Source organism: Chamaea fasciata, unplaced genomic scaffold (genome assembly GCF_029207755.1).
Source record: "Chamaea fasciata isolate MVZ Bird 193981 ecotype frontalis unplaced genomic scaffold, bChaFas1.0.hap1 SCAF_4, whole genome shotgun sequence".
Classification (NCBI taxonomy): Eukaryota; Metazoa; Chordata; class Aves; order Passeriformes; family Sylviidae; genus Chamaea; species Chamaea fasciata.
In genome coordinates this window covers 37,094,417-37,121,728 of record NW_027094089.1, presented here as the reverse complement: position 1 = coordinate 37,121,728, position 27,312 = coordinate 37,094,417, and the positions used below count along the sequence as shown (strand labels likewise).

Here is a 27,312-nt window from a genome sequence, read left to right as displayed (position 1 = left end):
CCGCGGCCGGGAGGGACCCACGGGGACCCGCCCTTCTTCTCAGCTCCTGCCACCGCCGCTGCGCCGTGCCCGGCGACTGCCGGGGTTCGCACGGCCGCCTCCCATCACCGCGGGCCCGCGCCCGGACAGCCCATCGCCGTCGCGCCGCTCCCCCGTCCGTGCTTAGGCGTGCTGTAGCCATGTCCAAGCCGCCACCTAAACCGGCCAAGCCAGGTGAGGGAAGGACAGAGCGGCCTGGCCCATCCTCTCCGTGTGGGGCGCGATGCAGCCCGTTGCCTGCTGACGCGCGAATGGCTTGGGTTTGGGTCTGCGCTCTCAGACAGATCCCGGGCGAGGGTGAGAGTGGGGCAGAGCTGCCGTTCCGGACCGCGCCGTGACGGCGAGAAGGGCTGCCGCTTCCGTGGCTGGAAAGCACCGGGGGCTCCCCTCGGGCGTTGTATTTGGCTCGGGAGAAGGTTCGCGAGTGCCCCAGGTTGGAGCCATCGTCCGGTGACAGGCTCCCCGTGCCGCGGGCTCCGGCCCCGGCCTTCCCCGTTGGCAGCGCGGAGCCGCGGTGCCCAGCGGTGGCACTTGGTGTCGTGGCGTGGCCGGCCGGCAGCAACCGTCCGGAAGCTGCTTGCGTAGCCTGAAATGCACAGGAAACCTTTTAGCCTTTTCTGAAACAGCGCTGAAATTCTCCGAGGTTTGCCTCGTGATTGCACGGATTTGCAATATATTAACGCAAAAAATCAGTTTTATAGTATAGTCGCGTGCAACATTCTTCATCTTAAAGGATGAAATCTGCTGTTTTCCCATGTAGGACTCCTCTAAGAGCCAAACTCTAAATGTGCTCTTTGAAATTCAGGTGTCGAGGTACGCATCGCCCTTTCTAGTACATTTAGTCATCGATGTGTAGCGTTTTGCCTCCTTACTTTTCTTCAGAAAAATATACTGCAAAGCTGCTTTTCTAAAAAAATTAGTAGCAACCATAGCTTTTTCTAAAAAAAATACTGAAAAGCCTTTGGAAGTTGCACAGTTTTAAATTTTAGAATAGAAGTGTAATTTTTCAGGTAAATATACATTCTTATGTCAAAAATATAACCATTAACTTTGGGGGTTTGAGTTCTTTTAAGTAAGGAATTGATCTGGAAAATTAATGGCTGTTTATCATGTTTGTGTATCATCTGTCAGTGTAAAAGCTTAGATTCTTACTTAGAAATTAATAATCCACTGTGACTTTTTAATTAAATAGATAAGACTAGTTGATGTCTCCCAAAACAGGGTTATTTGATCCCTAAGTACATCTGAATTTCAATTTTTTTTTGCACTTGGAATATTGTTTGAAATGCCAGTTTTAAAAAAGAAATTAATGCTCAGCCTGAGTATTTTAACTAGACAATGTATAAAACAAGTTTTATAGTTTGAAGTCAAGTAAGTGCAGAAACTGTTTAGACTATTTAAACCATCAATCTCATTCTCCGTGCAGAAACAAAATCTGCTAAAGCTCTCTGGCTGTAATTTTATCTTCAGAAGAATTTCCTCTGCCCTGTAGTTTGCTAAGCTTCTTTAAAAACAGCTTACTTTAAATGAAAAATACAGTAATAAAAGCATTGCTGTTGTGCATCCTTAGTGAAAACAGTCAGTACTGAGGAAATCTTCGGGCTTCTGAAAAGATGTGATGTTTCACAGCTGAATACGTGTGAAAAGTGGGATTTTCCAATGAAGTTTATAGCTCAGTTTTCTGTTTTTCAAGAAGATAAGTTAAATTTAACGTAAGATTCTTAAGGAGTTAAAGGCTCTAGCCCTGCCTAACTTACAGGAGCTCTCAGACTGACTCAGGCATGTTCTGTCTAATACTAGGTGTCTCTCCCTAGTTTAGGGGGTACAGCTTGTGGTGTGCTTGATCTGATAAAATGCAGACTGTCATCAAAAGGACAGGTTCCCTACCCCCATCATCTCTTTCCATTCCGTTTAGTTATGTGACAAGCTGGTGGCGCTCTGACTTTTTTATGTAAGGTTATTTTTATGTCTATGTAAGTTTATTTTTATGTCAGATGAACTTGCTGAGCTGGTTATAAGCATGAGTGCTTGACACAGCAAAAGGAAACTTGCAGGAGAAGGAAGACAAAGAAAATAAGATTGTCTTGCTAATGATTTTCTGAGCCGATTAAGGGTAAAAAGATTAATTTTTCCATATCCCTGACTTTTGAGGAGAGAAAATTTTATGGCGTCTGTTGTGTCAGATTTTTTCAAAGTAATTTTCTGAAAGGAATTGCCTTGTAGCATACTTCAAAATATCTCTGTAGTTGCATGTCTGACTTCTGTATGTTAATATAGAATACAGATAATACACCTTTGATACTGTAATCAAATTTCTTAGGGTTATAGATGGATGTTATTTAAAGACATAAATATAGGAACGGCACGTGGTAGTATAGTTTCTACAGCAGTGGAAGGCTGTCTCTTTTGGTGGCATTTTGACTGCATTTGCTGGAATGTCTTGGTGCCTTTGGTCAAGCTGTGTTGATTTTTCTTCACTGATCATAATTAGGTATCAAGTCTGTAAGTTCTGTCAGGAAGCAGCAATCCTGCTTGCATTGCTGATGAATTACTACAGTTCAGGACAGACAGAAGAGAAAAGAAGACATCGGTCATTCGTTCCTCTGTGTTGGGAAACAAGAAGTACAGATTGGACAGAGAAGGAAGTATTTTGGTGAAGGGGAAGTGAAAATATATAGTGAAATAAATATCCTTTTTAAAACAGTGAGTCTTCACTGCTCAACTCAGGGATTTTGGACATTGCACTTGGACAGTGCTTTAAAAATGTAGGGAAAAAGAAGAGATGTGAAAGGGGAAAACCAGCTAGCTGTGGCACTGTCACTTTCTTCAGTAGATGAGAGCATTTTTTTTCAGACAGATTGCTTTTCTGTAAATCCTGTTGCATGCACAACACATAAGGATTTCAGTTACAGAGAGATGGTTTTTGATACCAGCTTATGTTAGATGATTGTGTTTGTGAACACTTGAGCTCCTCTTTGAGTCTGTAGTCAGTCCTTGGATAAGGGGACAAGATTGTTTATAGAGGCTCTAAAATTCTTTTAACTTACAGTGTTTTGAGGTGCTTATTTTTTAAGAAGTGCTTTGCTTTTCTCCTGTAAGTCTGTAGTGTTACTGTTTTCTAGCTGTAGTTTTTATTTAGACTCACTATTGAAAATTAAAGAGAGTGGAGTGAATGTTGAAAATAGTGGAAACATACTTTCCTGTCAGCATTATCCAAGAGTAGGGTATCTCCTCCATGTTTTAAGAAATCTTTCAATGTCTCAAACAACATAATTTGCAGAGTTCATATCGTGTTGGATATTAATCCTGTTTACAAAAGTTACTTATTAGGTCCTTTGGATTTGACAAACTTTAATGGCTTCTGCTTAGTTGTCTGCTGCTACTTAGACAGTGTCTTCTTGAAGAGTGCTACTGTCTGGTGGTGTCTTTTTGATTAGAGCCTTATACAGTGTGCAGCAAAAGCTTTTGGGGAGATGAAAGGAGTGTATTGATATTTTTTAAAAACCTTACTTTCGTGTTAACAGGAAGGTTTGTTGATCCAGGCCTAGAGCTGACACATTATTTATATTTTATGAAGAAAGACCAGCCTTTGTACTAAGGAAATTAGAGTTTTAAATTACTCCGGTTGAGAGAGAGGCAGGAGGAAACATAAGGATTTATCATAAAGGGTTACTACCTCAAAGCAGGTTTGTTGACCTTTCTCTTACTAGAAGCTGTCAGAGTTATAAGTAGGATTCTGGACATAAATACTTAGTTTGAATCACAAACAAGTTCACCTCAGTTCTAAGGTGAAGTAGGAGCTGTGACACCATTCACAGGAGCAGAACCACTTGCCTTGAGTCACAATGCCTAAGGCCTTGGCAGTAGGCTTAAATTTGACGTAAGTGATGGTAGTTTGGGTTTCTTCTGTACTCAAAGAAAGGTTTCTGTTACCTAGGAAGATGTGAGCATGTGAATGTGGGGAGTTACAGTGTGCAGTCACCAGGTCTGAGGGGAGGAAAACGTCAGAGAAACAATTAAACAGTTCCGAATCTGCTTTCAATATGAATTACAAACTTTCCGTTCTGACCTCAAACCCTCTTATTTACTGCAAGTTGCTGGGACCTCCAGCAAGCTTCCTGCAAGTGAAGACATGCTGGTATTCATAAAAAATAAAATTGATAAGAAACAGAAGATTTCAGCATCAGGCTATGACAGTGACACTGTGTTCACTTATATCTTCTCTGAGAATATTTTCACTTCTGATTTTCTGTAGCAAAGTGATGTTTGTTCCTTCCATTCCAGATACTAATTAGTGCAGTCCACAAGTGTTCCTGGATACCCCAGTTTGTCATCTGGGCTGGTACCAGTCTATACTTTGCATTCTTTTTAGTATGTTCCAAAACACGTTACTAGGCTTGCTTGCCTTTTTTTTTTTAATATGCCCTTCCCCCCTCCCCCAACATGTATCCTCTGTGTTCACTTCCCCTTTCTAATAAGCTTTACTTAGAAGTTGAAGACGGTTCTCTAAATACTCGGGGCTCCACCTTTTTCTGTCTCAGTTGTGGCAGTCCTTAAATGCTGTATTGAACTCTGCTGTGTCTCTGAGCAAAATGCCAAAGTACAAACGGCACACCTGTAAAAAGTATTTCCAGTACTTTTGTACCTGTTTGGAGGCCTGTGTGCAAAGTACCTTGTTTTCCAATTCTGAATGCTACAGGCTTGGGGCAGAGAGGCTAGAAAGATTCTCGGAGGAAAAAGACACCTGGCGGTGCTGGTCAACAGCTGTCTGAACATGAGCCAGCCCAGGTAGCCCAGAAGGCCACTGGCATCCTGGCTGGCATGAAAAGTGGTGTGGGCAGCAGACAGTAACTGTGCCGCTGTATTGGGTGCTAGTGAGACTGCACCTCAAGTTTTGTGTCCAGTTCTGGGCCTCTCGCTACAAAAAAGACGTTTAGGTGCTGGAGAGAGTCCAGAGAAGGGCAATGGAGCTGGTGAAGGGTCTGGAGAGTAGGTGGTACTAGGAGTGGCTGAGGGAGCTGGAGTGTTTTTCCTGGAGGAAAGGAGGCTCAGGGAGACCTTACTGCTTTGTAGGACTGTCTGAAGGGAGGTTGTAGCAAGGGGGTTACTCATTTCTTGTCCCGAGTGACACGTGCTAGGACAAGAGAAAATGCCCTCAATGTGTGCTGTAGAAGTTTGGGTTGGATATTAAGGAAAATTTCTTCACTGAAAGTGTTTGTCAGGTATTGGAAAAGACTTTGCATGTTTTCTCTCCTGGGCCATCTATTACAGGCAGGGGTTCAAATTAGTTGTTTTCCGTCAATTTGGTGCTAGAGTAAATGATTCTGAACTGGTTTTGTGCAGCATTATGGCAGTAAGGCAAAAGATGGCTGATGAGGGCCCAGGATTAGCTTGAACTGTTTAAGAGATCGATAGATTTGTGGGTTTTTAACTAACTGTTGATGACTATAGTCAGTTCTGATTTTCTGCAGCACAGAGATCATCCATCTCTGTGCTGTAGGTGCTGACGGTGCTTTGTGACATGCAGTGAGTCGATTCATCTTGAGTTAGTTATTCTGATTTTTATGGTAGTCTTGAGCTACTCAGTCTTAATATAGCCAAGGAAAAGATACTGCATCAGGATCAATATCTGATTAGTAGCATCTTGTTCAAGTCAATGAGACTTGATTATGGCTCTCTATGGCAGAAGCTGACAAAAGACTTGTATCTGTCCAGTGGGGCCAAGCCTTGGTAGTTCCTGTGAACATTGACATACCACCATCATTATTTTGTTTAAAATACGTATATTTTGAACCAAGGACTTTATTGGGGCGGGTTTTTGTGTGAGGATGTAATATTAATTGACAGCTAATGAAATGTCATTATCTCCCCTTCGATGCTGAAATGTCAGCCTAACACAAATACCTAAGTAAGTAATGCCATGCAGGTATAGGTCGGTTTTTTCTTTTTTAGCTTTTCATTGGGGGGTTGAAAGCAAATAAGAGTGGAGAATGTTTTGGTGGTAGAGGGGATTTTAATGCTAATGTCTGTGGCGGTTTAGGGAAGCTAGGGTTAAAGAACAGAAAGGAAGTGGGAAAAAATAAGTTGCTGTGAGAGAAACAGTTAACTCCTTGTCGCTGCGCTCCTTACTTAGCACTTCTTTGGATGCAATCTTCTGGTAGTGATTCTGCAATTGATTTAAAGTAAACCTCTAAGTTGTAAGAAGAAAACAAAAATCTTAGTCTTTTTAGAAAATGGTGTTTTGGTTTTGTGAGGTCTTTTTACTTAGCATTATGAAGCACAGCAGGTATCTCCAATACCTATCAGAAGCTGCATTTTTTAACTGTTTAGTTTCTCTGTTTCATTGGTTTTATGCACTTAGCAGAGAAGGGATCATCTTAGAATTATGAGTTGCATGTTTCCCTTCCTCAGAAAAGCTGGAGAAGTTTATAGGTAAGTTATTCAAAATAAATTAAGTGGTGTGGGGTCGGCCCAGCCTGAAGTTAGTTTTATGTTGCTAGTTACAGAGAATAGTTAGTTTGACTCCTTCACCGTGGTGCACTGCTGAGGGAGGTTTTGGCAAGTTGTGTCTTGGGAGATTTGTATGCTAAGGGTATTTGTATCTATTTAGTATGTGTAATAAGTTACCTTTTTTACTTGTCAAATAGTTGTTTTGCAGATGTTTAATGCAAATCAGGGAGAACATAGTCTTATGACTAAAGTTTGGGGGTTGTGAGACTGAAATATTACTGGGTAATGTCTCAAATTTGCAAAAGTAGGGTGTGCTTTGCTGCTGATATGGAAGACAACAATCCAGGTAGAGAGAGCATGAGCACCAGAGGCTGACCACAACAAACCAACCCCTGTTTATTAAGAAGCTGGGGTTTGAGCCAGATGAGGGGAGAGGCCTAGAAGAAGTGTTTTATCATGTCTTCCCTTACTCAACTGGCTCAGGTGTGAAAACTCCCTTCTGTGGGGAAGGTGTCAGACATTCACACTACACCTGAAGGTATTCGTCCCTGCCGGTGGGGTGTAACTAGCTCAACTACCGCTTACTTGAAAGGCAGCTGTCATGTCTTAGCAGGTGCCATAAACTATCCAAAACTCCAACCGCAGACCAATTTCTGAGGCCTTCCACCAGAGAACTGCACAGATGATCCACAGTGTTATATCAGAGAGTGTTAATTTCCACTCCCCCCGCAGAGGTACCTGGGCATTCCCACCTGAACTTGAGCATATGTTAATACATTTAACTTTGCGCTTCATGGATTTTTCCTGTGGATCAAGGTTGTGACAATCACTTTGACATGGATGTCACGTGGACATCAAAACTGCTAGTCTTGTCACTGGGTCCATGGGTGGTGATATCTTTCTATTCTTATTCTTTCTTTCTTCTCCTGACTTCTTTTGGAAATATATTGTAAACCAGATGAAAAAATTCCAGTCAAGGCCTTAGTAAATACTCTCTATCTGGTTGAGTTAAAGCTGTCTAAGTTAAAGTTTCTGAAGTACCTTGGTTTGACTGGGTTTTGCTATAAAATTTGCCAAGTATGTAATTCTACCTTAGTGTTCTGAAAGTTTACATGCAAAGGTTTGTTATTGAAGATTTTTGTTGTTTCTCCTGCACACTGCTCTAAATGACTCAAACAATTTTCCCCTAAACCCAGCAGAGCAGACCAGGGCCTAACAGGACTGAAAAGAAGAATGCTTTAAATCTGTCCCTGTGCTTAGAAGAAGGTTTGTTGTGGGACATATCACTGCTCTGTGCCTTAATATAGTTTGCTTTTAAAAGGGATACTCCTCTCATGCTGAGAATAAAATAATTTGTGTGCCTGGTGTCTTGAAATTTTACAAAAGTATATACATGTTCTGTGTTCTAGTTACTTTGTCATTTAAAAGTATGTGGTGGGGAAGTGCAGTCAGTCAACTTCGATAAGTTCAAATCAGTGCTAGTTACTGGTTCACTGTCATACAGAAATCTTGAAGCATGGTTTGTACTAGAAAGATAGTAGTAAGTGGGAGCAGAGGAAGATCTTGGGTGCTTTCTAACTTTTTGCATCTTCCAAAGCAAAAATTACTGCCAATGCAAGTTCTGTCTGCATGCCTAAAGACAGGTATTGCTAGACAAAAGTAGTACTTCCAGTGGTTATAGGTACCCATGTGCCTAACAAAATATGATTTCTCTGTGTTTGCAGAGCTGAGATTCAAGTCTAATGTGCCCTCTGCATGCTAACATTTTGTTATTTAAATCTTCTAGGCTGAATTTTTGCATTAGAATTTGGTATCAAAAAATCTATTACAAATTCTAAAGTCCCCTTGTTCTAAGCTTTTAAATGAAGCAAAGTGAACAGGCCTAATCTCTCTTTATCAAGAAATTTTAAAAAGACTGGTGCCAGTAATGAGTAGCGTTTAACTTCAATATAAAGTACTATGAAATTAACATTTACCAGACCTGTAGTTCTATAGATGCTGATCTGTACTTTGTATTTCATCACAGAAGAATGTTTTAGCATGTGTTGGTCTGCAAGTGACACCACAGTTGGACGTTTGGGGAAGTAACTCCCTGTTTCAGGTTTATGGAATTGAAAAGAATCCCAAAAACAAACAATGAATTGCCTTTTGTTTAAACAGTGTCAGCCATACTGTAATCAACATCAGTATTTTCAGTCTTCTTTGTCTCCACAGGTGTGATAGCTTTAGAAAATCTGTTGACATGTATGCAGTACATTAGTATGAAAGACACTTGCAACACACAAATGCATATTTCCTCCTTTTCCCTGTCTTTTGCCATCTTCCCATTTTCCCTTTTATTATTTCATACTCTTCCCTTTTGTTGTCTATTTCCTCCTCTTATTTACATTAAACACTGAAAATTGGTGCATGATGGTTGCAGTCTCCACAGTTCTTAGTTGTGCAGTTCTGTCTTGTGTTTTTGTGTCTTCTGTGTGAGAAAGCCAAGGAGAAGGATCAGTACTCCTGTCTTCCATCATGTTGTGTCATCTCTTGCTCTTTTTAATTTTCTTTTTCTTCTTCCTTTATTTTTTGTTGTTATTGCTTGGCTTCTCCACAGCTGCAGTTCACATTTCATGCTGAAGCTCTTTGGTCCGGGATGCATTACTGTGTGCTGTCCTTGTTCATCATCTCTGTATAGGTAGTAAACATCACTCAGGTTTCATTCTTTTTAGCAGTTGCTACAGTTGCAAGTATTTTGTTTCTGGGGCAAAGGTTTGAGAAGTGTTGAACCTTTTATGTCCAGGAAATGGCTGCTGTGTGAAAGAGAGAACAAACCAATAAAGCCAAATTGAATTTCTGTTATTAAAAATTAGGAACTGGGAGGAGCAATTACATATTGGAAAAGAAAATACTTACAGTATCTACATGCACTTGGCAATGTGTTTACACAGTTTCATTTTATGTTTGTAGTTTTACATACTCTTAGTCACAAAAAAGCCTTAGAATAGAGAACTACAGAATCTTTTACTTAGTAGTGATGCCTAGCAAGTATGCCTTGGCATTGCTGTTGCTAGGGAATATCCAGAGGCATTTGAAAATATTATTTAGGAGACACCTCAAGGGATGCTGCAAAGTGGCAGTTGGGTACCATCCTCCTTTCTCAAGGTCATCAGCATATTCACCTCCAAAATGTCATTTCTAAAGCCCTTGTGTTAACTTTCTAAAATGATCGCTTTTGTGGGCAGGATTTTAGATACTGGGATCTAAGGGCTACATCTAGCAGAAAAGAAAAGACAAAAAAATTCTAGATAATTCTTAACTAAAAACATAAAGGCTTACTCTTGAGACCTACTCTGTCTTTACCTGCTTAGCTCCTTTTAATAAATGACACAAACTGCAGCATGCGTACACTTTATTGTACAGTATAGCCTTTGGTAGTAAGTTCATCAGTTTCTCTGAGTATACAAAATAGCCTGGACCTAGTGTGACCTAAGTAACACATTCTCCTCATGGATTGTACACTGCTTCAGTCACAAGTTAATCTGTATAAACACACAGTGTAAGAATCTGTGTGTAACTTACACTTGCAAGCTTAGAACATTTAAAAGTAAACAAACCTATATGCTTAAGGCTTCAGATACCTAAAAGTAAACAATACAGAACAGTCTGCATAATAAATTCCTCCAGTAAGTGCAATGAACTCCAGCAGTTTGGATAATTAAATTATGTAACATACATGTTTCTTCTGTGTTTGTACTTTTTGTTCATGCTCTTGAAATGTACCTTTTATATTTAAAAAAAAAAAAGTTTGTAGTGAAGCTTCTTTTGCTATTTATGCGCTTTAATTTGAACCTCTCTGCAATTAGGTAACTTTTTTGTGGCTTGAATGCTGCTGACAGTCTCTTCCAAAGGGCCCTATTAAAACATCTGTAAGCCACTTACTGCAATTGCAAACCCCATGCCTTATTTTAAGCATCTGAATAGAACAGGACATCAGGTGTACATTAAGTAGGACTTTGTGACTATTTGTCGTTTTTCTTTATGAGTTATGTGTCACTGCATTATTTTCCTAATAATGTCTGCAAGTAAGTGTAAGAACATGTTGGTGACATTGATTTATTTCTTTTTTCTTTCCTTAATTCTTTGTCATTTGACAGATTTGATGTTAGAAATAAAAGTCCGTACAGCATAAATTAATGTGTGAGGGAATATATGAGTGAAATGACTCTTTCTCTCAGAAATCAATGACAGCACTTCTGTTGCCCAGTGAGCTATAAAGACCATGTTAAGTGTGCGGAAGAGGCTACTTACATGCAACTCATCAGGTGGCAAGTTTCCTTCATAGCCCATGTTGCTGGGTTTTTTAACTCAGGCTGCTGAGTCTTTTCATCAAGATTTTCTTTGATAGACGCATAGCACAAATTCATTCAGCAACTGGCATTAAGCTTGAAGGAAAGGAATGTATTTGGATTAAAGGGCTGCATTTAAAGGCATGATACTAGTACTGTTTTTTTTAACTGGGTTTTTTTGGTTTTGTTTTTGTTTTAGGGCAGGTTAAAGTATTCAGGGCCCTGTATACATTTGAGCCCAGAACAGTAAGTATGTCTAGACTTCAGTGGTTTGAGAATCTCACTTTTAACCTTGTCTATAATATTTCTTCAGTTCTGATGTTATTGCCATATTAGACTTACTCTACTAAATTTTTAATAAACTGTTTATGGATAGTCATTCTCAATGTGAATAAAATTGTCTGATTAATCATCAGTCTCTTTTAAGAACAGCTCTGTTTAAAAGCATCATGCTTTCTTCTGTAGTATCAGTTACCTACAGTCAAAGATCAGAAATTGTAAATAATTTGTTTTTTCTTCTAAAGATAGCAATAATAGTTGAGAGCTAAAAGATCTGGAGAACTAGGACCAACCAAAAAGCGGACGAAGTTAACAAACATAAGATATATTTCACTGAAATACTTTAAATACAATTAAGCACAGTGCTTTATTGGAAAGGCCACAGTCTTCCTGTGTTGTTAGGAAAATTATTGATCCAGAAAGTTAGCTGTAAGCAAGTCAAACTATGTAGTGTCAGGCTGTTGTCATTACAAAACCTGCACACTAGGTGATAGAGAATTTGAGTTACTATTTTGAATGAAGAGGTGAATGTATTCTGACTTATCCAGGCATTTGTTTTTCCTACATACAGACATTCAGATATATTTTATGTACCTTTTTTTTTCTTCTTTTTTTTTTTTTTTTCTTTTTTAAGCCAGATGAACTGTACTTTGAAGAAGGAGATATCATTTACATCTCGGACATGGTGAGTCTAAGACATCCCACATGGACTGAATAGTTCTGAAATGCAATATATCCCATCTAAAGTATTTTCCCTTTTCTCTTCAGAGTGATACAAATTGGTGGAAAGGAACTTGCAAAGGGAGAACTGGACTAATTCCAAGCAATTATGGTAAAGTCTAGAATATTTTTATTTGGTAAGATCATTCACAATCAAAGGAAATCACTAAATAAAAAGATGTCTTTCCAAAAACAGACCACAGTACCAATACTTAACAGTACGCCACCATGTATTTCAGAATGCATCCATCTGCAGTATCAGTTGGATGCATACATTGGCAGTGGACAAGCTGTCTTGTATTTTTATAACCTAGGGACAGCTTGAGTTTGCTGAGTGTTCATGTTTCTGGTTATGCTCTTAAGAGAGCTGAGCTACTCGATTTTGAGGGGAAGAACACTTGGATCTGAAGGATGGAGTTTTGTTTGCCTTTTGTTGTGTTTTGGTGAATATATTCTGCCACAGAAAACATTGGTGTCTTGGGGTTTGCTCCATGTTAAATATCTCATATGTCTTTGGGCTGAATAGAAGCTACTCTTTCAGATTGAATTAAAATCACTTTTAAAAGCCATGACTACAGACACATAACACAGTTCCTCCAAGTCCCACCAGGAATTGTAGGCAGAGTACCAGTTGTCATGACAGATCACATCACAGCTGCCAATAAGACTTAGGTTGATTTGTGTTGTCCCTTCTTCAGTAGGAGATATTATGGTAGCAATGCTATTTCCCTGCCCTGTAGATAGTAGAAATATATTAATGGAAATCTGTGGTGTAGTCATTGAGGCTACATCAAATTTCACTTTAGTTTGTGACTTCAAACTGACTCTACTCTTGCTGTCTGCCAGAGATCAGAAGTCATGCACTGTTCATACGCAAGAAGACTAGTTTATACATGCTGCATATCCACATTCAAATTTCTTTTGAATATAGAAGTGTGTTATATTTAAAATAAAACCAACAATCTATTAATTCAAATTCCCATTGAGATTTTTTGTAAAACTTCAGTTTTAGACCAGAGTAGGAGGAGTGGTTTCTCTGTCTGCACATTTGCAGAAATTCCATGTATAAACAGAACAGAAGCTTTTGCAGACCTTAAGAACAGAGTACTAGGAACACATCTTCTGATGTAGACCAGTTGTGCAATGTGATGCTGTTTGAAGTTTTCACAAGGTTTTCTCTGAATTAGTTTTCCATACACTGGAAATTAAAGTGCATCTCACTAGTCTGTCACAAGTCTGTGAGTGTGTCTCACTCACAAATCTCTTTTCATTTTAGAATCAAATATGTTTTGTTTCCACACAGGTGTCAAGTACATGTTTCAGAAGTAGTTAGAATTTACTCTTTCATTTCAGTGGCAGAGCAAGCAGAGTCTATTGATAATCCACTGCATGAAGCTGCCAAAAGAGGTATGTTTGGTGTTTCAGTTGTGTGATGCTGAGGTATGATTTGCTTATTTTCTTCTATAATAATAATATATTTAGAATGAAGATGTTCTGCCTGTTCTGATTGTCTTGTTTCTTGAGCAAGTTATCTGGTAAGTTTTACAGCTTTGAAAAGGTGAGATACTGCCTGGTAGAATTGCCACTCTGTCTATACACAGAAAAAGTGTGGTACCATCCATTTAATTCATAGGGATATAAAGGTCTTCTGGGAATGGAAGAAAAGATGTTTTGTAGGCTTAGTATGAGTTGATATGATTTGGTATGATTGGTTGTTCAGTGAATTATGAATGTTGCTGCTAATTCCTTCCTCTCTTCATAAGTTCATGGGAGGACTGCCACCATTTAGAAAGTACTATTTACCTGTAATGGTTCTTTTAACTTCCCAAAGAAAAAAAGATAGTCAAAACTGATTTTGTCTTTCAGGCAACCTGAGCTGGTTGAGAGAGTGTTTGGATAATCGAGTTGGTGTCAATGGCTTAGACAAAGCTGGAAACACAGCTCTGTATTGGGCATGCCATGGAGGCCATAAAGGTATCAGAGCATTAATTTGAAATTACTGTTCTCTGGTTTTCTTGTTATGCTTGTTAAGCTGATTGATAAAATTGCAGGGCTAAATAATAAAGCCAGGGCTTTTTCAATGTAATTCTATTTTTTTAAAAAAAAATCAGGGTAGGAGGGATGTTCAGCTCCATCAGGTGCTGTGTGTTTTGTTGTTGCTGTTGAAGCAGACATGCTCATTAGTGTAACTTAGAGGCAGAGTGGAAGGGCAGATGAAAAAGTACTGTGGTATTATTTGGGGTATTATTTCATGCAGAGACATTTTTTTTGTGACTAATTGTTGTTTGCCCAATGCAGTCTGACTTACAGATTTTTATTAGCTGGTTTGATTGGTCTTTCATTGAATCTTAACTACAATGAATGCAAAAATAGCGTAACTCCTTTCCACTAAACTCTTACCATCTCTCCCTGTTTTCTGCAGATGTAGTAGATGTCCTGCTTACCCAGGCAAACCTAGAGTTAAACCAACAGGTAGGTTGAACCAACAGACCCTTAGAATAGAGGTGTGATGTTCATCCTTGGTAGAAGCTGGAAGGTTTTTTGCTGTATTTTAATCCTGTTGCTTTTCCCTCTAACTCCACAGAACAAATTGGGAGACACAGCTCTGCATGCCGCTGCATGGAAAGGTTATGCAGATATTGTAGAGATACTGCTGGAAAAGGGTAAAGATCTTCACCAAGGTTTCAACAATCTGTGTACAGAGTAGATTCCTGAAGGTTTTTTTATTTGTATTTCCTAAGTGTTTCTGTATAGCTCAGGTACAAGTCATTAGACAGCTCACCTGCCTAATTTGCAGAAAAAATCTTGCAGAAAATTCTGGCAGCTCTTTGGAAGGTAGACATCTCACTTCTCAAGATAATTTCATCCACTTTACAGACAAAATTAGGCACTTAAACCCCAGAACAGCAAGGACATCTGCTTCTTAAAAAGGAAGAGCAGCCAGCAAGTTCCCTAATCAACTTCAGCTTATGCAAGAGCATCCATAGCTTTTGGTCTGCTTCAGAGCAGTCTGTAGTTCAGATTCCCTTGTCCATTACTGTTCTACCTACATTGGTGAAATTTGTATCATGATGACATTGGTTGAGAAATAACTGGGATTGTGATGCATGATGAAAATTTTCTTCATGAAGGTGCAAGAACAGATCTGAAAAACAATGAGAAGAAACTGGCCTTAGATATGGCAACGAACGCACCTTGTGCTTCCTTGCTTAAGAAGAAACAGAGTGCAGGTATTTCTGATTTTGTTTTTCTGATAATTTTACTTTTGGAGAATTAATATTTTAGCCAAATACAAAAATACTGATAGCCATAAAAACCGTTTGGCAAGTACGTGGGCTAAGAATTGTGTTTGGAAGGGTTTGCTTGAGAGGGTTAGTTTAGAGCTATGATATGAACAGGGTTTGTCATACGCCGTGCTGCTGACTCCAGCCAAAATGCCACCTTGTGTCAGCAAGAGGCAAAAGAGTTCAGAAGGTGTGAAAATTGTGAGGGAAGAGATGAAAATAGAAGACAGGCCTTTCAAACAGAATGAAAGCAAGGATGGAAACTTTTAAAAGTAGCATACCACAAGGGACAAGGTACAAGAATAAAACAGTGTGCTGTCTTTCTCCATATGCTTGTCTGTTCCTCCAAACTTAAACCAAACGAGCACCAACATATGATCCTCCTTTTCTTACTGCTAAATTTTTTAGCTTTATTTCTATGTGTCTCTGAGTGACTGTCTAACAGAGAAATAAAGAAAGAATGCTTTCAGGCAGTCTCACTGCCTCCCACTGTGTTCATATTTCCTAATAGCATGGTGTCCATGTCCAAAAGACTTGAAGAGGCTGTTTTAAAAAGCTGAACAAAGACTGAATTGTTCAGTATTGTGTAACTACTATTGCCTATAGCTTTCAGGAGGCTGAAGTTAGGGTGGAAACTCTAAGTGAAACAAGAAATTACTTAAAAACACAGGCAGGGTTACAGTTGGTTTTGGTGGGATATGCCGTAAAGCAATTGCATGGTCACAGGACTTGGTGGGAACAGAGGGAATGCTAACCTCTAGGAGCCTGGAGGTTGTGGTGATTTAATGGAGGAGCTGACTGCAACTTGAGAAGGCCAGGAAGTGCAGTTGCAGCAAAAATGATTGTCCTGCTCTTTGGTAGGGGCAGAATCAGGATTTCCCAGAAAACTGGGAAATTCTCTCTCCCAATCGTGGTTCTTAAGAAAGCAATTGTAAAAAAGCGCAGAAGTCCTTCTGTGTGTGTGTGTGTATGTACATACACGCATACATATATATATACATATATAATATTTATTGACTGATATATATATAGATAAAAAATATAATTTTTTCCTAAAGTTACTTGATCCCTGTTAGGAACACTTTGTTCATCTTTGCATGTTGATTGTAGGCACCTGGTACAGGTGTTTTCTCTGTTCTGATGTCCCAATAATTATACTAATGTTTTATTTCCCAGTACTAAGTAACTAATCTACATAACTGATCTACTTCTTCACTCCCTTTAAATTAGCTTTATTTCAGTGACTGACTGATTTTTTGTCCTTAGTCACCTAATCTATCACCAGTCTCTGGTAATTTCACACTGCGTCTTTTTTTGCTTGCCTTTATATAACAGCTGATATTCTCAGTCTAACTGCAGTTTCAGAATCAGCATCCTTGTTAGTTTTTCTGTCTCAACTTGGCCTTTTATAATATCTCTGACACCACTTGTATTTTTTTGGTTATTTTCACTAATTTAATTTTTCTGTCTCTTGAGTCTGCATTTAGGTATTTCCAATGTCTGGAAGTGAAACATTGTTCTTTTTCAGAGATTCAATTCTATATCAGCAGTCTTCTCTCCCTTGTTCCTGTTTACATAAGATTTCTATCATAGTCCATCTCTAAAACTGTTTTATTGGAGGAAGCTTACTTTGTCTCCACTTCAGTGTTCAGATTTATGTTTTACATGTACAGACAGATGTTCAAATGTCAATTGCTGAAGTACATCCTAAAAAATTAAAATTATTAAAATCACATCATAGAAATGCAAAATTTTTGTATTACTTGTGCTGCTAAACAAGGGAGCAGAAGAAATGGACAGAAGAAATGTAATTGTTACTTTCCTGAAGCATGGCCCCTTGAGCACAGGGCTCTGCAATTTCTTTTCTTCATGTTCTCCCTTTTGCTGCTTCTCCTCCTGAAAGAGAGAAACATGATTTTTTTCACTTAGATTTCTTTTCTCAAAAGGGTTGAGCAGGTTCATTTTAAACTTACTCATTTTTCCTGTTCCAGAAATCTAGGGTAACCTGGTTATCGCTTCTGTGAATTATGTCAGTCTTTTTGCCTCTGTGCCTGGTATTTTTAGTACTCTTTTATAATTTTGTTTCTTTCCAGGTACAGTCCGAACATTGAGTAATGCAGAGGAATACCTTGATGATGAAGACTCCGATTAGCTTTTTTAACTCAGTAAGAAAAACTATAACTTGCCTTGTCTATGTTGTTTTCAAAACGTATCTTCACAACTGTAAAAATATCTCACTTAGAGTATCGCAGTATGGCATATAAAGGAGAGGGTGAAATCATGCTTTGAAAAGGAATAATCTTCATGTGGCCCGAAGATGTCACATTTTAAATCAGAGTTCCTTTTTGGAATTATCACAGAGAAAGTGTGACACACCTTTATCACTGAATGGGCAGAGGACTATCTTCTAAACTCACAGGTTTCATCTCAGGCCTTCATAGTAAGTGCCTTGTATCTCTGGAATACTGAAAGGTCCTTGTGAGACAGCAGGACACCACTGCTAACATTTCCCCAAATCTCCCTGGGTATGTGTTCCTTCATGCAGCTAATACTGACAGCCAGTACTGGCTGGCAGGAATATACAGAGATGCTGCTGTAGAGACGGGCCATTGTTTGCCCTCATGGGAGACACCATTACAAGATTGGATTTTTAATTCTGGTAAATTTTTTTCTCTTCTTTCCTCTATCCCTCATAAGTGAGGTGCAAAATGACCTGAGACATTCTGCCTCAGGAATGCTTTTTCTTCTCTGTTGCTGTGGGCCCAGTGAAATGTTAACACTGGTGAAATGCTTGGTTAAGTCAGGTTTGCTTTAGAAATTCACTTGGACATTGTGGCTTGATTATTTTACTTCACAAAATGTATTATGCTGAAACTATTCGTAGTGAAAGGAAGACAGAATATTTTTCTATTTATTCTGCCTAAAATTTTTAATACCAATCTCTTGCTTTTATTTTTTGCAAGTACTCTTATGTCTTGTCCTAAATTGCCTCAAAGTTTAAGTGTTGAAGTAACGAGGGAAGATGTGCGTCAAATATACCAAGGTATTTTTAGAAGAGATACCTGGAGCTGAATAACCATTTTTAAAATGTATTGCTGCTTCCTCTGAATTAAAGAAACATGGAAAATAAATTCACCCACTTTTCAAGCTTCCCTGCAGTGTTAAAAAATAGTACTTCCTTCAAATTTCTCAGTAGCTGTAGCCTAATACTGCACATTACTGAGATACTTTGTTATTGAGATGGTGAATGTTACAAGTATGAGATACAATCTCATTTTCAATTTTTTTGTTGCTAGCTACTCTAATAGAGACTTCTAACAAAATCATTTTAACACAGCAGTCTGTTATACTAAAACAAAACCAAAGAAAAGAGGAAAGAAATAGGGGGAAAAAAACTCTTTTGAAAGACCGGGGATAAATGAAAAGCTCTTGTGGGAGTCTGGGGATAAATGAAAACCACACTAAGTATTTAAGCCAGATTTTTATTTTTATCATCCTAGATAAAGAACTAGATGCCAGTAGTGCTTGTTAAACTCTTATCAAAGAAGGCAGTGTTTGATTGACCAGAACTGTTTGAGATGGGAACATTGCACAAGCAGTCATCTGCAGATGTCATTCTAGACTTTTTAAATGTTAAAACCATAGAACAAATGTTTTAGCCCTATACAAGAGTGTGGTTAAATGAACAGTGATGTTTTATTTTGTATGAACTTGAAGATCCTAGAGAGAAAGAAAATCGAACCCCACCAGTTTTTTCTCTCTAGCTTTCATTAGAACAGTTGTTGAACATAGCTCATAATATTTAAGACTGTTCTGCTTCACATTTAATCAGCCAGCTCTTTTACTAGCTCAGCCTTTTATCATAGTTAAGCCATATGTTATGCTGCATATTGTTGATTAAAATTATGCATTTTCAACGTGTAAGCTTTAAAGTCCTGTAATGAGAGGCAAGAAGGTTCAGCCATCTGTTACGTGAGTCTTTTGCCTGCATAAACAAAGCTCGCAAGCTTAAAATTCTTCAGTGTCACAGGACATGGAGGGAATGGTTCAAGTCACTGTTTTTTCTGTTTAGCTTTGGAGACAGAGTCTGTATTCATTAAAAACTCTGAATGTAACGTCTTCTGCCATGGGTTCAGCAGCCTACAAGGAAGATGTTATGCTCAACGTCGCATAATTAGCAGCTGTAATTAACGAACAGGGAAGACCCTGTGTTTTTCTGCAGAGAGACCTGAATGCTGTGCAGGAATGGTGACAGAAGCACAAGTTGAGCCCAACGATTGCAGACAGAGTTCTTGCCGGAGTGTCCTGAAGGAAGCACATTTACATCGTAAGACACTTAGGGACTGCTGTCATTTGTTTCCAGGACAAAAATTATTGCTTTTGGTGTTTTCCCACAACTTTTTTTCTTTATGAAGCTGTCTATTGGTCTTGTGAAATACAAATCACTGTGAAAGCTTTCAGGCAATAAATTACTTTTTGTCTAACTCCGCGAGTAAAGTTTTGATTAAAAAAAACCAAAACAACACAACAGAATAAACAAACAAAACAAAACAAAAACAAAGAAGACCCAAAACAAATGTCTTACAGCTCAAAGAAACTACAGCTGGAGTAAGCTGATAAAATGTCTTACTAGTTATGCAAGCCTACTTGCTTCCCCTAGTTTTCTTCAATGTTTGTACCACTACAGACTTACTTAAATTTAAGACTTTTTCCAAAGTGTAACAATAAGAAAAATAGGGGGTTTAAGACTCCTAACAAAGGGAAAGTTTTCAAGCTTATGGTATCTTAGAACTGAACATTGAAAAATATTCTGTCTTGCATACTTCTGGTTGAATTAATGTGTGTGCCTTTCTATTGAAAATCAGATGTGTTCCAGTCAGAAATTTTGTGCTGTTAGGGAATAGAAAGTTTTTGGATTGATTTGAAGCTCTTTGAAACTAAATTAGTAAATTTTCTGTTGGCTTCATCAGAGGAATCAAATGCTTGATCCCTGTTTTGTAGGAGAAAAAATGGGACATTTCTTGCATTTTCTTTAGTATAGTTCTTGGATTCTTGATAATTGTCAAGTTAGTATACTTTAGACTAAGACAAAGCCTGTCCCACTGAATTCCACTCTTACACATTGCATCTCCTGAAATGTAATTTGTCTAAAACAGTTAAGATCACACTAAATGTTTAAACTGAGTGGCCCATTTTCTAACAAAGTGTCCAGCTTTGAACCCTGTAGTGGTTTGAAAGCAAAACAAACGAGAGGCTCCAAGTCCGAGATATAATTTAATAGGAAGAAAGGAAAAGTAGAATAAAAATAGATGCAATAATACAAAAGACCACTGACAGAGTCAGAATAAAACCTGAGCCGGGTGATGGAAGCAGTCCAGATGAGGTGGTCTTCCTGAAGCAGTGATCCCGTAGAAAGGTCTGGTAGCTCGGGTCCTCTGGGAATCCACTGGGTAAGGGCCCCCTGTACTGTCCCAAAGTCCAGATTATATCCAGGTGAGAATGCTTGGTTCCTCCCCCTGGGCAGAGCATCTCACAATGGGATGATGAGTCATGCAGGGGGTCCTTGATGGCCCATTAAACTGAGAGAGCTCCTGGAGGGAGTTATCTGTGAGTCATGGGCAAGGCATCTGATGGGCCATTAAGAGAAGATAACGGCCCCGAGGGAGGGGGTTTGGGAAAACACTGCCCCACCTGGATTCAACAGTTCATGAAGATGGTGATAGAATACTTTGTGCACATCCTATACTACAACCCAGGACAAACACGGACTTAAAATTTCTGAAGACACGAATGTGTTTCATGTGTTTGAGTTTTATATCAAGGGCCAAAGATTGCCGAAAGTAAGTTAGCCTGACCTTGTAGTAATTTCATTTACATGCTACAAAGTCAGATATTTGAACATGCAACACACATCAAAATTAAAAATTCGTTTGCAGCCATTGCCACCTTCTAAGGAAACCATTGAAGCACATCACGGAACAGAGTAACAAATAATGGGCCATCAGTCACCTGCTTCATGAGACAGATAAAAGCTGAAGTTACTGAAAGTGTTTCAGGACAATATTAGTCATCTGTACTTAGATCTTATCAGGAGACACAAACAAGCAGAAGTGGTTTTGAAGAACTTGGAACAGAAATCTTAATAAGAAATTAATTTGACATGCAATCAATACCCTAATTTGCTAAATAAATAAAAAGGCAACAGCTGGGTTGGTTTTGGTTGTTGCTACACATTGAATCAACGGAAGCTAAAAATAAGACAATACTACAAATGCAATTCAGAAAGAAGTGACTTTACATCACAAGTTTTGGGACAGAATGTAGACTGGTGGTAGTGTCTGCATGTGACAAAAAAAACCCTACCAAGTGTCCATTTACTTGGTGCCTGTTGTTCTCCAGCTTAGAGCTGATGCTGAAGATGATATATACCACCTGCAGTCTTTTCTAGAAAGCCACATCATTACTTAATCCTTCTGCTAAGGTTAGTTGTCTTCCTTTGGGCTCTGTAGAGCAGTCCATAGAACACCAGAGAATTCTTCTGGAAGTGATTCCTCTGTGACATTGTGACATTGCTAACCTATGAGCAGTGCCACTGGGAAAAATAGTGTCATCCAGCTAATGTTTACCCTCACAGAGTTGTTTCCTGTGGTTGTGAGCAACTCCTGACATCAGAGGCTGAAGGAATCTCTTGCAGAGATAATGGTAATTTAGGTGGGATATTTTAATGTGCAGCAGCACAGAACTTAGTAGGGTACCAGCGCTCAGCTGTTACATGTGTCAAGTTTGTGCAGTCAAGAAAGGGTCTGTAACTTGCACTGTTCCCTTGCAAGTTACTTCTTTCCCTGAAATTCTGAAGCACACCTTAGAGTAACTGTTCTATTCTTTCTTCCTCTCTATCCAGAGATGGACTTCTAACTTTAAGGAAATTCAGTGAAATTTAATGTAAAACAGATATGAAGACACAAGAAAATTGGACATTTGGAAGTTCTGTACAGTCATATTTCTGATTTGAAATCTCAGGCAAGTCTCTGAAATCCAGTGAAGTTACATGGGCAATGGAGGACCTCTGTTTTTAGGCTTAGCACAAACCTGTATTTGTTTTTTTGATTTACATTGCTTAATAGAGTGTATTTCTGCTCATGGCTTTACTGCAGTCACACCACCAATTAACCTTATGTCTTCAGGGACGTAGTGAAATTTATCCTTAACCATCTTCAGACATACTCAACATAAAATCAGAATCAAGTCCTCAAAATTTAGATTCAGTTTTAATATGTCTTTTCTGTTCAGCAGACTTATACAGCACAAGTAGTTTCATTGTGTTAGTAAATTACTCAGACTTTCTTAATTGAAGGCTCTAATTTTATCTTTTCATATATATATACCGTTTTATGGTAAGATATGGTACATTTCATATAATCTGGAATTCATTAGAAAGTAGTATATATTCTTCTCAGTCTATCAATTTTTCACTTTTATGTTTTTCCCTAAGATTTCTGTTTAAGCTATTCTGCTAGAAATTTCCAGCTGCATAGCTGTGAGTTTGAAATGGAATGAAGAAATAAAAAATATGTCTGGCCTACATGCACTTATGCTGAAAGTAGGAGCAGTAAACATTTTGTTGACCAAAACATTTTGTTAGAGGTAGATCGAGCAGTGGCCGTTGTAATTAAGAGAAACTTAGATTGATTAGAACCCTGAGCTAGCATTTGCTTTAGCTTTAACAACTCCCTTTTAATCAGAGAATTTGGCCAATTCAGTTACAATTCTGTGAGTACTTTTCTAAAAGGTAGTTTCCACATAGAGTTACAGCAGTGGAAAGTCGTGGCATAATACAATTTTGACCAAAATTCATTCTTCTTAAAGATTATAGAGTGCTCTCTAGTCAGACAAAAATAATTCAAAAGTTCAAATCACTTCAGAGGCTTAACTACAGCGAATATTTTCTCATCTGTTATAAATGATAAGCTGAATCTGTGAATTAAAAATATTAATAACAAAAGTTATTGACACGAACCAAAAATCAAGAATTTTAGAAATAGAAAAACCCCGATAAAGCCACACCCAAAGCTCAGTTCCGATCCCAGGAATCTGCACTGGGTGAACTGCAGATCCTGCCCCCTGTGGCAGAGAATCCCCATTTGGTTCACAAATTCAGAGAGTGCGGGGTCCATTTTGATAGTGTTTGGGCTTGTGCAACCGATTACTTCATTGGTTCTTTTCTGTGTATGGTCTTGGATTCATATTTATCTGGTTTCTTTTCTGGATGTGATTTTGGTGATTAGTTTTTTTCCGGGGAGACATAAACCTATGTCTGGGTTTACGGGAACCAGGTATTGAGATGTATGTCCTTGATGAGATTGGGATGATGGATATGGGGTGCTGAGCACTTGGCCGATGGCCGATGATGGCGGTGCTCAACTCCATCACCCATGGGTGGTGCCTTCCCTTCTTTCGGTGATGGGTGATTCTCTGCAATTCAGACGAGGAATGTCTTCCTGGAACCCTGCATTCCTTAGGCTTAAAACATTATACAGTAACACACAAACTAACTCTATATAGGTTTATCAAGTATCATGAAAAGAAAACACGAATTAATCCTACAATATCTATCACACATCTGTAGGACAGTATAAGAAGAAGAATTTTCATAGGCGTCTTCCAACTAGTGCTGAAAGTGCTTGAATTACTTCTAGTAGGTGTGACAAGATCATCCAGACTAAATGAGTTTGAAATGAAAAGCCATTATTACACAGCAGAAAATAGGTGGAAAGGGTCTGCTGGTGCTCATATTTAATTAGGAGTCATTTCCATTCAGTTTTAACTGAAGCCAGCCTACACCAGGCACAGCTTCAGCAGTTTTCTAACCACTTGAAGATTCTGGTTTGTTATAAATGATCAGAGCCAATTTCCAAAATCAAAGATTTATTTAACAAATTTGAAAAGCAATTTCAGAAAACGCCACAATAAATCAGGACATCGATCGAATGTTGGGTGAACAATCCGGGAGCAGCAAAGGGTGCTTCTCCGGAGTACTGCCCACAAATTCAGGGTCTCAGGGTAGGTGTTTTATACCATTTTTCTACCCTGAGGCATAAACAAGATGGTAGCAAAGAACCCGAAGAACATGACATCATGTACATAACATAATCATTGAAATGTCTGGTGTCTGCAAGGGATATCTGAAAGAGTTTCCTGAGAAATTGAAAAGACGTCTGAATGAAAAGTCTCCGAATCTTCTGTCGGAAGGTTTCTGCCCCCCTCTGCCCAGATTGGTATCGGATCTCCTGATGAACTGTGAAGATGTGGTCAGCCCATGTTTAATGGGCCGTTTCCCAGTTGTCTCTCTGGCAGATGTCGAGGTAACACCTTTGGACTGTGGTATGCAAAGAGATGCCCTGGAACTGTTTCCAGGAATTCAGGGGTTTTTACATTCCACTGCAAAGTTTTAATACACACAATTTTAATCCATGAATTTAATACTATGTATCTATTACATGGTTTATTCATGTTGTTTTAAGGAAACTCCAGTTTAGTTGTATGTTTCCATTTTATGGGCTGTTGGCTGTTAATTAGCTGACCTCTGGCTTTGCACTTTTCCTGGTTACACCAGTTGCTGAAGCCTACAAGCTATTACTCTTTCCATTTCAGTCTAGTACTCAGAAAGTTTAAATGAAATTTAATATTCTTGTGCTAGGCTTAACTTTCCATTTATTCAAGGTGGATAGCTGAATGAAGTGTACTGAGCCATATTCTTACTGCAGTTAAAAAGTGTGTGGGGGTGTGGTGCTCCCTTCAGGTAACTCACGTCCTGTTTCCCAGCTAGTTCTTGCAACGAGCTCGCATTAAAAGGTAGAGTTCAGGAGGCTAAGATACCTTCTGATCCAGTGGGTCTTTACCTTGGGCAGAAGTGTGGCACTGGCGAGGAATGAAGAGCGGACTTCTGTGGGATTCAACTGAGGTTTATTCACCAGAGCGGGAACCCACCAAAAGCAAGTTTCCCCCTATGTTCTCACCTTAAGTACCGGGGTGGGGACAGGGGAAGGGTACAGGTCTGGAACCAGCCCAAGGAGGGGGGGGAGTGACCCAGGACAAAAGGACCATCAGCACAACAATTCTATACATCAAAAGGGGATGGAAGAAACGAGACCCTGCCAAATCACACGACATCCTCACCAGAATCTTCCAGGCGTCAGGGCGGGGTTTCAGAGTGATGGACAGGACTCATAACTTGGGAAAGGCCGAAAAGGGGTTTAACATAGGGTACATAGGACAAACCATTTTAAAGAACAAAAGCATGCAGAACTCGGCAAAACCCAAAATGCACCATAACAAAAAAGTATCTTGGAATTTAAAGAAAAGGGAAAAAATAAAGATGTAAGCCTAGAGCATAGGAATGCATCTGTCAGATGCAAAAAGGTGAGAATGCAATATGGGATCTCTTTGGAAATACAATAGAAAGGCACACTATTTAAGTACCTACACACCAACATAACAGCATTTGTTTTGTATAAGTCCATACAGGCAGCCTGACATTTTTATTACCTGATTGTGTAACTAAAGTATGCACATATCTATTTTGGCTTTCTTAAATTTAGTTTAATTTAGTTTCCTAAATTACCATTTGTCTGAAATTACTTTATGGTTTCCAGGATGCATTTGCTTTGGCCTTAATTTAGAAGAATGAATTTCAGTCTCAAATGAGAGAAGTATAAAATATTTTTCAGATATCTGGTGTTTTTACATATCTGTTACTTAATGCTTGGAGACATGAGTTGGAAAAAAAATCTGCTTTGTATTTCATGTATTAAGACACAAGTTGAAAAACTCTGCTTCGTACAAAGAATGTAAGAGCTGTGGAGCTTTACTAATGTACTTCCCCCTTCCCTGTGTGAGAAGACACTTTGATCCAAACTCTTGTATGATAATACATTACTGATTTTTGTTCCTAAATGTCAGAGCTTTATTATTTGAACAATCACTTTCATTTTATTTTAAGTAAGGTTATGTATATTAATTATTTCTTAAATGCTGTGCTCTGAAAATTGATCACACATCTGACTTATCTATCCAAATGCATCGTTTCCGTTACCTTTTGAAGTGGACTTCACTAATGAGCTAAGTGGTTCCTATTTGGGTTTAAAGAGCAAAACTGAAAATTCTTTTGCTTTCTTTATCAAGTCTGCAGACCTCACTACATTCTCTATGCAATTCTGTTTTTTGTGTTGACCAGACCTCGGTCACTGTGCTGTACAAACAAACTCACTGTGCATGGTGGCTACCCAGACAGGCTTTGCAAAGAGCAGCTGCAGTCAAGGACCCAGAAGCTGAAGAGCAGTACCCAGTCTCTCAATTTCTGGTTATGGGCGACATAACCTTCTTAATGTAAAAATATGTACATGCTAGACAGCAAAGCCTGATTTGTAGAGCAATGTCCTGATTGATTCTCCTAATAAAAATATTTGTATCATTTTCCTGTATTGAGCAGTTTTAATAAATGTAAACACCTCAGTTTACACTAATGTTCACCCTCTGATTGCAGTGGAACTTGTTAATTTTGATTGAAAAAAAGATCCAGGCACCCTGCAAAAATATGTTAAACAATCCTTCAGTAGTTTACTTTCATTTCACTGGATAAATATGTCTTTGCCAACTTGAGTGGTATTCTCATGATCTAAACTTGTAACGAATGCAGAGCAGTATGTGTAACTAAGTGTAACCAACAAAAACATTTCCAGACATGATCTGATAGTCAATCGTATTGTTTCTACTACTCTTACAAAACAGCTTTTTTTTCCTTAAAGTGTATAATGTTATATGTAAATACCTTTCTGTTTAGCCTAGGGAATGAAGAGAAGAGACAGGTAAGAGCCATTACTTGCTTAGGTTTGTGGTTAATCAATTTTCTGCTCTCCAATGCCTCAAGATACCTCCTTAAAACAAGATAAAAACATTTTTTTCAACTAATTTGATTTCCAAGCTGTCTACCAATTACTTTTGAAGATGCCTTGGTTCTCAACTTTAAAGGCAGAAACAGACATAATTTGTAGGCAAGACTAGTCACTGCATTCTCAAGTATCTTAATATTATTTACATATGCAGCCATTTGACACAGTCCTAATGCAGCAGACACTTAACTGTGTTAAGTTCTGCACTAGAGTGGATGATTGTAATGGGACTAAATGAGAAGGAGATTTTGGCTGGTGTTT

At 38.7% G+C, this 27,312-nt stretch overlaps 1 protein-coding gene across 2 annotated transcripts; it reads left to right on the top strand.

The window, feature by feature from the left end:
• Positions 1-34: 34 nt before the first annotated feature.
• On the top strand, positions 35-19,587 carry OSTF1 (osteoclast stimulating factor 1). Of its 2 annotated transcripts, XM_066181298.1 has the most exons (11): positions 35-213; positions 11,020-11,066; positions 11,734-11,784; positions 11,868-11,931; positions 13,173-13,226; positions 13,686-13,793; positions 14,242-14,291; positions 14,404-14,482; positions 14,951-15,049; positions 17,197-17,268; positions 19,176-19,587. In XM_066181298.1, the coding sequence occupies exons 1-10, from the start codon at positions 180-182 to the stop codon at positions 17,253-17,255; spliced, it is 645 nt and encodes a 214-aa protein (XP_066037395.1). In that variant the 5' UTR covers positions 35-179; the 3' UTR covers positions 17,256-17,268; positions 19,176-19,587. The 2 variants fall into 2 exon arrangements, with proteins under 2 accessions (XP_066037395.1, XP_066037394.1); XM_066181297.1 differs by having other exon boundaries at positions 17,197-19,587.
• The last annotated feature ends 7,725 nt before the right edge of the window (positions 19,588-27,312 follow it).

Bases quoted from the DNA above. Each gene is read 5' to 3' on its own strand.
- OSTF1 (XM_066181298.1), top strand. From the start codon at position 180: ATGTCCAAGCCGCCACCTAAACCGGCCAAGCCAG. The intron at 11,067-11,733 runs GTAAGTATGTCT...TTCTTTTTTAAG, and splicing joins ATACATTTGAGCCCAGAACA to CCAGATGAACTGTACTTTGA. The intron at 11,932-13,172 runs GTAAAGTCTAGA...CTTTCATTTCAG, and splicing joins ACTAATTCCAAGCAATTATG to TGGCAGAGCAAGCAGAGTCT.